The 13,228-nt window shown below is 31.7% G+C and overlaps 1 protein-coding gene across 5 annotated transcripts in view; it reads right to left on the bottom strand.

Moving 5' to 3' along the window:
- Positions 1–1,788: 1,788 nt before the first annotated feature.
- The window catches only part of LOC129912166 (D-2-hydroxyglutarate dehydrogenase, mitochondrial), a 99,736-nt gene continuing 88,296 nt past the window's right edge, over positions 1,789–13,228 (bottom strand). For 4 of the 5 annotated variants that reach the window (XM_055990300.1, XM_055990304.1, XM_055990301.1 and 1 more), the window contains exons 7-8: positions 10,597–10,919; positions 10,205–10,520 (exon numbers count right to left, since the gene is read on the bottom strand). In XM_055990300.1, the coding sequence (XP_055846275.1) occupies positions 10,264–10,520; positions 10,597–10,919 (580 nt within the window). In that variant the 3' untranslated portion in view covers positions 10,205–10,263. Of the gene's footprint in view, positions 2,178–2,245; positions 2,569–10,204; positions 10,521–10,596; positions 10,920–13,228 lie in introns of those variants that run through there. The other variant, XM_055990305.1, reaches the window with a different exon arrangement.

Here is a 13,228-nt window from a genome sequence, read left to right as displayed (position 1 = left end):
AAATCTTTGAGATTTTTTCTTCCTATTCGTTGAATTATTTAATTTAGAGCTTCTTATAAAGCGAGCGAAACTACCTATGTCTATATTTGCCAGCTAACTAGGATATTTATAGTAGAATTCTCCCAAATGGAGTCTACGTCTTTGAGATAACGCAGGACATTCACAGAGAAGGTGTGGAATCGATTCCACCTCCTCCTCATCCATGCAGCTTCTGCAGAAATCATTGGAATAAATTCCGAGGCGTGTTGCGTGCTTGCCTATTATGCAGTGTCCTGTTATGGCACCTATTACGGAGCTGATTTCTGATCTGCTTAGTGATATTAAACAATTAGAGCGCTTCAGATCCAGTATTGGCCAGATCTGTTTAGTCGTTATACATGTGGTGATATCATTCCACCTAAGGTTTGTTTTATTTGTAGCATCTTGTTTGAGCATTAGTTGGGAATACCTATGTTTGACCTTATTTGGTAATAATGGTATCAGTGTTCCACTTTTGGCAAGTTCATCAGCTCTGCAATTTCCTAAAATGTCTCTATGACCCGTCACCCAGCAAAGGTGAATGTTAAACTGCTGTGCCATCTCCATCAGAGATGATCGACAATTAAAGGCAGTTATTGAATTGGTAGATACAGAATCAAGAGATTTAATGGCTGCCTGGCTATCTGAGAAGATACGGATATCTTTGTTTAAGTCATCCAAAACGCGTCCTAAAACGCGTTCAAAACGCGTTCAAAACGCGCCCAAAACGCGTGCAAAACGCGTCCGAAACGCGTCTGAAACGCGTCCAAAACACGTTCGAAATGCGTCCAAAAAGCGTCTGAAACGCGTTCAAACCGCGCTCAAAACGCGTCTGAAACGCGTTTTAAACGCGCCCAAAACGCTTCTAAAACGCGTCCCAAACGCGTTTCTGAAACGCGTCTGAAACTCGTTCAAAACGCGCCCAAAACGCGTGCAAAACGCGTCCAAAACGCGTCTGAAACGCATCCAAAACGCTTCCGAAACGCGTCTGAAACGCGTCCAAAACGTGTCCGAAACGCGTCCAAAACGCGTCCGAAACGTAGAAACTGGACATTGGGGATTTGGAGATTTGGTGGAGATTTTGACAAAAGAAATTGTTTCTTTGGAGATTTTGTCCATAGAGATTTTCTCTTGGCAAGTTGGATTATATTTTTTAGAGATTTTGTCCCATGGTCATATTTTTTTTTTTGGGATTTCGTACGACTCCTGAAATCTCCTACTAACACTGTTGCTCTTGCGGCATGGACATGACATTCTCATTCACTGTTATGACATGATAATTATTGAGTTTTTGAAGAACAAATTTATGAATGCACTTGAAGTTTGTCAAAAGTATTAATAAACGGAATCGTCTATTGTGTTTCATAACAGTTTTTGTAGTTACTATGAATAGGATTATTGTATGAAGATAAAATAAAAGACGAAAAAAGCAAACTATAAATCGATAAGTCTATCAAAAAAGCAAATTATTGTGTCCAAAAACAAATATGTTCAAGTAGCGAATCATCAATCATGCGATTAAATGGCGCGATTTACTACTTCAACATTTTTTTTTTTTTTTTGAGATTTTTGGTTTGGAGATTTTTGCTATGAGAATTCTCTCTTTGGAGATTTTGCTGCTGGAGACTTCAGTCTGGAGATTTTGGGTTTGGGGATTTTGGTTTGGGAATTATGTCTTGGGGAAATTGTCACCAACCCACAGTAAAATAAAGATTTGTGTGTCTTCAAAATTTTTATTTTTTTATTTGATGTGAATCTGCAATTTTATAAAATATAAAGGTTTGTAACTTTATATGCTATACATAACAATGTATATGTTTTCCACCTATTAAAAATAAATGAAATATTATCTACAGATAATACAACCAGTTTTTTTTTAATTTCAAGTTAATTAAAAGTTAATAGTGTTACCTACAACACCTTGTATGGATTGAGAATACCATTTGGATCCATTAGCTTTTTTATGTCTTTCATCATATCAATAGCATTTTGCGGTTTTGAAAATTTTAAATATTTTTTCTTCAAAAAACCAATGCCATGTTCAGAACTAACGCTTCCTTTCAAATCTGAAGTGTATTCATATGCAAATGGTTCGATTGCCTTCGTTAATTCTTCACTGTATTCTTTAGCGGTTACATTTAAATGCAGATTTGAATCACCTATTCAAAAAAAAAAAAACAAAACAAATTATTAAAACTAGTTTAGCTTTGATTGCATATAAATCTACCCAAATGCCCGAATCCACACACTCGACGAGCCATCTTTCCAAGTTTCTTCTCCATCACAGGAACAATTTCATAGAATCGTCGAAGGGGCACAGAAATATCGTAACTATATAGATATCCATCTTTTATTAAGGCCATAGGAGTTTGCTCACGCAGTTTCCATATATCACGCACTTTACTTGGTTCATTTGTAAGTGTACCATCACAGATTTCACCATTTTCCATACCAATTTCAAGAAAATTTTTCATTTTTTCTTCATCGTGTATCTCGTTACTGCCAGAAGTCTCAATGAGCATATAGAAGGGATATCCGTCTATTGGTAATCTGAAATTTAAAAAAAATCACTTTTACTACCAACTATTGACAAAGCCAATAAAATTCTAATATTTTGATACCTAGAAGATTCCTAGCTAAAACTTGATGTGTAATTCGCGGTCCTACAAGAACAAGAACGTAACTACTACTCCAACCAAAGCGTCACTTGACCTTGAGAGAAGAGGCACTGTCAGTTTTTTATTTCATGGATCGATAGGGGCATATTTAAGAGACTTTGTTTGTGATATTTTGCTTCTAAGCGAACGTCCCGACATGTCAGGATATCGTCGCTGTTATAGAAAGCCGGCATAACTAAAAAATCTGAACTCTTCAGAAAAGCTGTTTTAAATTTCCAAGTTTGTCAATTTTTCATACTATTTTCCCTCAAGGTTCCTTCTTGGGCCCCTTTTTATACAATATTTTCATTCATGACTTACCCTCTTCACTCGGACCTTCACAAAGCATACAATACGCAGACGATACGGTTATCTTTGCCTCTTCTGAAAGACCTCACGATGCCTTAAATTTTATTAAAAGTCATGTCGAAAGACTTGTCGACTACTTTAATCACTGGGGCATATCCATCAATTATCAAAAAAGCGAGTTAATTTGTTTTAGAAACGCTTCCCCTCGTGGTCACCACTTAGAAGTGAGAGAAAGCAAGCAACTCAAACTTTTTATTAATGGAAATCTGATCCCACTTAAAAAACAGATAAAATATCTTGGAATTAACTTCCATGAGAGAATTAGAATGAATCCCCACGCTCGTATTGCTCTTAATAAAAGTAAAGCTGCAGCAGCTCAGCTTAAATTCCTTTTCAGATCTTCCTTTGTGGATAAAAGCACTAAACTTCTCCTATATAAAACACTTATCAGACCTATCCTCTCATACGGCTTCATTTCATGGTTTAAAATTTCTCCAACTGTAGCTAAAGAACTTCAAATATTCCAAAGATATGTCTTAGGATTCTGTATAAACAAACATAGACGACCAGGTGGAAAATGGTATATTGGCGAGTCAAATACGATACCTTTACTCTCATACCTTTTCGACCTGGTTACGAAAAGAATTCGTTCTTTTAGTTTTCATGACAACCCCCTGATTAGAAATGTATATACAGCTAATATTGAATTTGCCATTGAAGATAGGCATGTATTATGCATCTCCAATTAGCTTGGCGAACCTCTCGTCTTCCCAACTATTCCAACTTCATGACAACGAATTCCTCTCTGACTTCTATGGGAGGGGCAATCCTAATGTATATAGAGGCTAATAGATGGAACTCAACTCATTCAAACACTTCTTGTGGCTTTTTTTTTTCTAATTAAAATGTTAACCCACTTGATCAATTCTAGATCTCAAAAAATTTTTAAATAACTACAAATTTATAAACTCTATGAAAATTCTAAATTATTTGCTTTATTTAATTAAGGGCCAATTTTTCAATAGTCAGTTAACCAGTCAGTTAGTACTTATTCCTAAGGATAGAGAAAAAATAAATTTTTCAACAGGCAGATAAAGCTTATTCCTAAGAATAAAATTATCTGCTTCTTTCAGGCCCATTTGCTCATACGGATCATAAATTTAGATCTTAGCTAGGTCGAACATAGCACTTCTGTTTTACTTAGGCCCATTTGCTCATACTAGTCATAAATTCTCATCTTAGCTAGGTCGAACATAACTCTTGTGTTTTACTTAGTTTATTCTAAGTTGCTAAAAAATATTTATGTTTAACCTAGCAATGATTTACTTTCATGATATAAATCGCTGAGAACTTCAAATTCAAAAGTCAAATCAATAGAAACGTCAAATAATTTAAATAGATTTTGAGCAATTTAGCAATTAATATACAACAATATCGTTAAATTTTCAAGTTTGTGTCTTTATCTTGCGGAATAAAAGTGTAAAAAAGTATATTTGAGCCAAAAATAAGTGTTAATTGGTTAAACAAAAATTATTCGTGTGTGTGTGTAAATGTGCTGGTGTGTCAAAATTAGTCAATGAAATATGACAGCAAAATAGTGCCTCATACAAAAAATTGTGGTGTAAATTGTACCATCTGTGGATGGTTTAAGTTAATGAATGTAAGTTTATTTTTATTAAATTGATAATAATTCATGTCCTTTGTACTACCGACATCAATTTTTGAGCGACATTCTTGCTTTTTTCATAAAATAAAAGTGCCTAGGTAGAACATAACAGCTTAAGTTCTACTATTTCTTCCCCCTAAGTTATGTTAAACTTAGAGGAATTTATGACACAGTTTGAAGTTCGTGCAAACCGTAATGTAGAACTTAAGGGTTTATGTTTCACATAAATATTTAAGACTCGTTTCAGCAAATGGGCCTTAGTTTATTCCAAGTTGCTAAAAAATATTTATGTTAAACCTAGCAATGATTTACTTTCATGCAAGAAATCGCTGAGAGCTTCAAATCAAATTGTCAAATCGACACAAACGTCAGTTAATTTAAATTGTTTTTGAACAATTTACGGAAAATAATTCAAGAAATTTTGGTATTCTGTCTATTTTTATTGAAGAAAAAATGAATATTAGTGAAAGCGGTAAAATAAATGGTGTTTAATTCAATAAAAAACAAATTATTAATTTGAAAGATTTATTTTTGTGTATGTATTTGTGTGTCATTGTGTTTGTTTGTATTGTGTGTGAAAATTTTGACAGCAAAATGTTAAAAAATGTATACGAATTTGTGCGGCAAATTGTACCATCTGCTACTAGTTAACACGTATAAAGTAATGTCGTTTTCGATTGGAATCACTCAAGGATTCACTCACACTGAAATCCAATAAAACAATTTGAATTGCTTCCACTCAATTCTATTTTTTTTGTGTTTGTGTTTGTTTTTCTGTGAAATTTAAAATGTCAAATATGGCATAAGACTTGAAAAATAATTAATATGTGAAGAAAATAGTACCTAATATTCAACAAATTAATCGGGAATTCGTTTTGCAAAATATTTTAAAAGCTTAATTTATTTGTTTGAAAATAAATAAACAAATTAATTTCAGAAAACGAAAAAAATTTGAATGAAAAATAATAAAAAACAATGATTGAGTGTATCTTTGACATGTGAGTATTCATGTATTAGTGCTTTCTTGATTTGATTCTGATTTGAAATCAAGAAGAGAATTTCTCTTCTGAGAAGCGTTCTGGCTGTCATTTTCATGCCAATAAAACGATTTCAGAAGTCTTCTGAATGATTCCGGACGCTTCCGGAGAGCCAATCGAAAACGACATAAGTTAACCGTTCTTAAACTTATAATTATTGTTCACTTTACACCCAAAATCATTTTTAAGGGGTGTTTTTTTTCTTTTTTTCGCAGTTAAAATTGCTTAAGAAGAACATAAAACCATTATGATCTACTATTTCCTCATCCTAAATAATGTTAAACTTAGTCAGATTTAGGGGTTACTTTTAAGTTCGTGCAAACCGGTATGTGAAACTTAGGCCTTTTTGATTTACTTAAATATTAAGAATATTCAGCAAATGGGCCTCAGAGACGAATAAAAATTATTCTAAGGAATAATCTCAAAAAAAAATATTGTGTCAGTTGTCAAAGCTGTTTTGAAAGAATTTTGAAAAAAATACAGTGGAACACAAGAAAACAAAAACAATCATGAATAAAAATGACGTTTAATTTTAAATATTTTTGAATTTGACAATTTTTTTTTTGTTATTCTATAGAATAAATTATTCTTGATTGAAAACTTCAATGTTTTTATCTGATTGTTTATGAGCCTAATAACTTTATTCGTCGAACAGTTAACTGACTGTTTATTAGAAGATTGAAAAATCGGCTCTAAATGAACAATGTACAAATTTTATGAAATATTCAAAACCTTTTGCTTTATTTAACTAAACTTTATACCATGTATAATGAAAACTTATGTTATACCTTTTGTGGTATGAGGGGACTTTTGTGTCCTTTTTGGCACGAGTCGATATCTGCCTTTTGTTAATTTGTTAATTTTGTTTACCTAGTTTTAAGTACCCATTCACAATATGTACATTCTGAAAAGTGCCTTGAGCAACACTTAAATACATATGTAACTAGTCAAGTTATTTATTACTTTGTCCACAAGATAATATAAATCTTTTAGGGCCAATTTTTCAATAGTCAGTTAAACAGTCAGTTAGTAGTTATTCCTAAGGATAGAGAAAAAATCAATTTTTCAACAAGCAGATATACCTTATTCCTATGAATAAAACTATCTGCTTCTTTCAGAGACGAATAAAAATTATTCTAAGGAATAATCTCAACAAAAATATTGTGTCAGTTGTCAAAGCTGTTTTGAAAGAATTTTGAAAAAAATACAGTGGAACACAAGAAAACAAAAACAATCATAAATAAAAATGACGTTTAATTTTAAATATTTTTGAATTTGACAATTTTTTTTTGTCATTCTGTAGAATAAATTATTCTTGATTGAAAAATTCAATGTTTTTATCTGATTGTTTATGAGCCTAATAACTTTATTCGTCGAACACTTAACTGACTGTTTATTAGAAGATTGAAAAATTGGCTCTTAATAAAATATTTATGTAGGTATAAGCTAGACCAATTCCAAGTCAGCAACAAAACCTAGTATTAGTATTATTACTTTGAAAAATCAAATGTAAAAAAGAAAGAAAGTCTCAATAAACTTAAATTGAAATTGATTTCATAAAATTAAGAAAAAGAATCAGCTGTATGCTAGGCTACAAATCCATTAAATTTAAACTGAGTTTAAAAAAATGAAGAATGTATTGTTGGTAGTATACTGGCATTAAATACTCAAAGGGGTCGAATTACCGCATACGTTCGTTAACGTATGGTTGCTATGTGTCCCTTTATTTTTCTACTGATTAAATAGACACAGCAATAGTCAAAACGTTAACGTATGATCGTAATCGTGTGCCGTAATTCGACCCCAGGATTTTTGAGTTATGCGACGGCGACGATATGTCACCGTTATCTATCATCGTAATGTCATATCTGATTGTTATCTCAACATGACATACAGGGTGTCCCAAAAGTCAACTACGAAACGTAAACGGTAGCTAGGGTAGGTGGTCACTGTTATCAGAAAGAAAATTTAAAAAAATCGCAGCCATGTAACAACACATTATTGTTGTTAGCATGCATACCGCCTTTGCCTATTATTTTTATATTTTATTTTTATATAAGTTTGAAATCAATGTCGCCTTTGACTATAATTTAAATTTTTATACCTAATTATTTATTTTTATTTTCTAAAATTCAAAGCCTCCTAATTAATAAATATTTTTTTGATTGTTTTCTGGCTATAAAAGGAGAGCCGAAACTAGAATTAAATCACTTTCGACTTGACCAGGAAAGAGTCAAGATATTACAGAGGTAACACTTACCGCTTCTTATCCTTGGCTTCTTTTCTGAAAGTATTATTACAGTGTTTCTTTACGCCTTCTGTAATAACTGCGGAACACCAACCGCATAATAGCAAAGGGTAGGAACACCATAATAATACTTTTTCAATAGAAGTAGTACCAAACTTTGTAAATCATTTAATCTTCGTTTGTTCCATAAAACTACTATTTTAAAATATCCTTTTGTGTCAGCGTTTTTGCTTGGAAGATACCACAACCACAACACGACAACCGACTGAACAAGCTGTTACAGCCATATATCCAGATCATTAGTCGCTCAACTTAACACCTGAACCAACCTGCTATGAAAATATTGATCTCGATTTCTGTTTTAGTGCCAAGTTGCAAAAAAAAAATAAACTTTTCACTCAAATTTTAAGAAGATTTTCTCTATAAATAAGAAATCCTTTTAGAAAAACCTTATTAATCGTTTCTTTTAATAAGATTTTCTTATAAAACATATGGGCAGTAAAACAATAAGGCAATCTGTAAGTTTTTAGGTGGTCATATTTTTCTCTGTGTACATCGCAAGTAAAAACCTTCAAAACTTCCTCAGTCAGAATATCAAATTTGAGACCGATTTAGCTCATAACTCTTTGAAATGTGATATTTTTACTTGCGATATAGGTACTATATAACAAGTTATGCATTCGTACAAAAAAAAAAAAGTTGAGATAATATTTTTCCATGACATTACGATGGTAGACAATGCCAAAAAAGTGGGTCCCGGAAGTCCGTCTGTCTGTCTGTCAGTCTGTCAGTCTGTCAGTCTGTCAGTCTGTCAGTCTGTCAGTCTGTCAGTCTGTCAGTCTGTCTGTCTGTCTGTCTGTATAAGGAGCTACAGCCTAAACGGATGGACCGATTAATGTCAAACTTGGTATGTAGCGTTATTTGGCGGCTCTCCAGAGGGTTTTTTGGAATTAATTTTTTTGGACCAAAAATAACTGTACTTGTCATATACCGATTTAAGTAAAATTGAAATATCTCGAAAACGGCTCTAACGATTTTGTTTAAAAAATTCAAATGTTAGTTTCAAGCTAAGGTCTATCTTTAAATGAAAAATTGTTTTTTTGAAAATCATTATTAACGGTACCTGCCATAGAACGGTTTTTTTCAAATCCGATTATCTCCGAAACTGCTTATTCGATTTCAACGAAACTTTTTGTGAAGAAGCATTTATATAATTTAAATATGAACCAAAAATAAAATAATTTTTGGATTTAAAAAAAAAATTTGAAAATCGTTAGAGCCGTTTTTAAAAAAACGGCTCTAACGATTTTGAAAATTTTTTTTCTAAAAATGCATGTTAATATATCAATCAAAACTGCATACTTGTTTTGGAGGGCAATTTAATTTTAGATTTTATTTTATTTTTTTTTTAAACGAATTTTATTTTTTTTTCCAAATTTTTACATAAAAAGTCTTAAAAATTTAAGCAACTTTAACTCTAAGAGCAAGTTCGTGCGACCCAGTCGTGCATTTTATTTCTTTTTTGTGTGAAAAACAAGTATTTTTCGGTGTTTAAATAATTTAAACAGGGTTGCCGAGTACCCTGGTCATAAGTACTTTGTCATAAAATATCGGGTTCAGAATGAAGGAAAAAGAAATTTTTGGCTGAAAATATCTCAGCAGCCAGACCTCCAAGGTACTTCTATTAATGAATGAGTAGAAATTAAACCTTTCTTTTGATAGATTTTGAGGAAATTCTAAATTGTATTTTTTTTATGTGGCATGGATTCTTTTCGAAAATTTTTTGAAAAATTAAGTTGTAGTTTCTTACCTGCGTGTATAGGTCTGTTGATTATGAACTCCGATCTTTAATTCAAAACCAATTTCGAGTTGATCAATGGTCAAAAAATTTTATCAAAAAAAGAAAAAAAAAATGTTTGGTTAGAAATATCTCGGGAACGAACCTTCCAAGAAACTTTTATTTTCAGTTATGAATAGAGCTTTAAAAGAACTTTTATTTGATGTCTCATTCAATGAATTTGGAGGAAATTGTTTTAAAATGTATTTTTTTTTTTTGGCAAGCACAAGCAGGTACTAGCAATTTTTGTTGGACAGAGTGTAGGTGGAGCTCCTCACGCTCTTTTTGTATAATTTTTTTTTTGTTAGGGAGTAAAATTTGTTTCCTACACTTAGATTAGATAGAAAGCCACCGTGCCTTTTACCTACCTCCCCTTTAAAAACACAAAAAAAAGTGATCTCAAATGAAACATTATACATTTTTATAAATTTTTTTTTATTATTTCTACTATATTAACAGCCATTTATTAAATTGTACTACCATAACTTTTTCTAGTGATTTTGCAAGACTTTATATGGATTGAGTATTCCATTAGGGTCAAGTAGATGTTTAATATTTTTCATCATATCTATAGCATTTTGGGTTTTTGAAAATCCCAAATATTTCGTCTTTAAAAATCCAATACCATGTTCAGCACTGACGCTTCCTTTCAACTTAGATGTGTATTCAAAGACAAAAGGTTCAATTGCTTTGTAAAGCTCAGCGCTATATTCCTTACATGAGACATTCAGATGAAGATTTGAATCACCTATTTTGAATAAATAGAAAAGAAAATTTGGGATAAGAACATAAAACTAAACTTAATTTTTTTGATTTTAATGTACCCAAATGTCCGTAACCGCAAACTCGATGTGATAAATCGCCAACTCTTTCTTTAAGAACTGGTACGATTTCATAGAATCGACGAAGTGGCAAGGAAATGTCATATTTAAAACAATATCCATCTTTAATTAAAGCAAGTGGAACACGTTCGCGAAGACTCCAAATCTCTTTAATTTTACTAGGGTCACTTGTAATTGTGCCATCACAGATCTCTCCACTCTCCATACCAATTTCAAGGAATTTATTGAATTTTTCTTCATCATGGGTTTCGTTGCTGCCTGAAGTTTCAATCAGCATGTAAAAGGGATATCCATCTACAGGAGATCTGCAATTATGGAAAACAAATTCACATTTAAAGGATGGAAGACAAAAGTGAAGAGATCTGTAAATTTATTAATAGAATAAACTGTGCAACAGAAATGGAAGCGTTTTTTAAATAATGACGAAAGCATTTATTTTTAAAGAACAGACACTAGTCGAAATCAACTTATAGAAATCAACTACATTAAATCAAAAACCGTAAGGATTTGGGATGAACAAGTTACCAAATTCTGAAAGCCCTAAAGTTGGCCTATCAGCATATTTCGTTTGATCCATTACTTTTGGGACAACCCTGTATATTAAAATTTTCGTTTCTTGTCGGGTAGTCGAGTTATTGGCAAAAAAAAAAAGAATTTTATCCTTTTTTCAAAATAGCGAAAAACGGTTATAGAAAAGCTTGGTCGAAAACTTAATGTTAAGGGGTAATAACACCTTGTAAACCACGAAATCGACCGTCATTTTCATCAGCGTATAAAACAAAGAAGAAATAATATTTTCTTTTGGTGTTTGTTTAGTTTAATTAAGTATATTAATAGGTACAGTATTTATCGCTTATAAGAAACACGCTTATAAGAAAACCTCGCTTAAAAGAAACTCGAACAAAAGCACCGTGTACTTTACCATATATTTTAATGTTGAATTATGTGTTTATAAGAAACACGTTTATAAGAAAAACACTGATAAAAGAAACATTTTTCAAACCACGAACTTTCTTGCTCACACATAAAGTTGGTTGGATTTAAGAAACTTTCAAAAAAATCACGAAACTAAAAAAACATGAACCCTTAAGAAAAATTCAAAGCAACCTGTGCAAATGTCATTTGAGTTTGACATTATTTGAAGAGAATTTCAGTTCAATGTTCAATTTGTTATTTGTTGTGTTTGTGTTCTTTATATCCCTGCTGTGTTTACCTTTGCTAAAAATGTTGCGAAATAATGACTGTGTTCCTTTGGGCTCAGCAAAGTACTTTTTAGTGCATCTGAAATTTTTTCTATTGAAGAAATGGAGTTGAATACAACCAGCAGAACTACTTAGCAGTAGATACTTCAGGCCAAAGGAACACAGCTAATATTTCACTTAAAACTAAATTGATCCTTGAATAAATTAAATCGGGACAAAATAGAAAAGAAATCTGTGAAAAATATAAAATAGCTACATTATGTAGTTATGTAATTGGATTGAATATTTAGGCGAGGATAAGTTTGTGGTTCTAATGTAGGTATATTTGTATAAGAAACTTGTTTCTTATATCCGTTCTAAGAATATAAGAAACACTCGGTTATAAGAAACAAATATTGTGCAATTTTTGAGTTTCTTATAAGCGTTATGTACTGTAACAGAATAGGCTAATGTTAAATTTTTTAATGATGTGAAATTTTTTAAATGGCGGTGTAGTTCAGGATGATAGTAAAATCCTGTGCTCCCATCGGGCGACCAACTAACTCCTACAATTTTTAACCGATTGGGCTGAAGTACGTAGGATTTTTTTGAAATATTAAAATTTAACGATTTTATGGTCTTTTTTTCAACGAATTTTGTTTTTGGAATGAAATAATTTTTTCAAACTAATGCCATTTCTTTAAAAATTAATATTTCAAAAAAATCCGTACTTACTAGAGAATAGTATTTCTAAGCTCCACACAAAATTTCAGCCCAATCGGTTAGAAATTGTAGGAGTTAGTTGGTCGCCCGATGGGAGCACAGGATTTTCTTATCATCCTGAACTACACCGCCATTTAAAAAATTTCACATCATTAAAAAATTTAACATTAGCCTATTCTGTTACCTATTAATATACTTAATTAAATTAAACAAACACCAAAAGAAAATAATATTTCTTCTTTGTTTTATACGTTGATGAAAATGACGCTCGATTTCGTGGTTTACAAGGTGTTATTACCCCTTAAGCTTTTCTAAGAACCCCGTACGTCATATCAAACATTTAGCTTTCTCGATTCATTTGCATTTCCAAGCCGTTTTTTCCGATAAAATGACTGGAATATTACGTGCTTTGTGCGACGTTGTATGGATAAAATTTCATAAAATGGAAAAAGTTGTAAAAGTTGCATTGGGCCCAAAAAAGTATTAAACGAATTTTTGTTTTATCTTTAAAATGACCACTAGGGGTTGCGAATTCGCATTGAAAATTGGAAAAAGCAAACAACAAAATTTATTTTGTATTCTTCTTTACAAAAATCCCATTGGTAATTCCTTATGGAATTGAAACCCAAAAAAATAAACCTAAAACAAAAGATTGGTCAGAATATCATTTTTTAATTTTTTCTTAGCTTAAAACTTTTTTTTTATATATT

Source organism: Episyrphus balteatus, chromosome 2, assembly GCF_945859705.1.
Source record: "Episyrphus balteatus chromosome 2, idEpiBalt1.1, whole genome shotgun sequence".
Classification (NCBI taxonomy): domain Eukaryota; kingdom Metazoa; phylum Arthropoda; class Insecta; order Diptera; family Syrphidae; genus Episyrphus; species Episyrphus balteatus.
The sequence above is the reverse complement of the archived record's forward strand: the minus strand, read 5'-3'. Positions and strand labels throughout refer to the sequence as shown.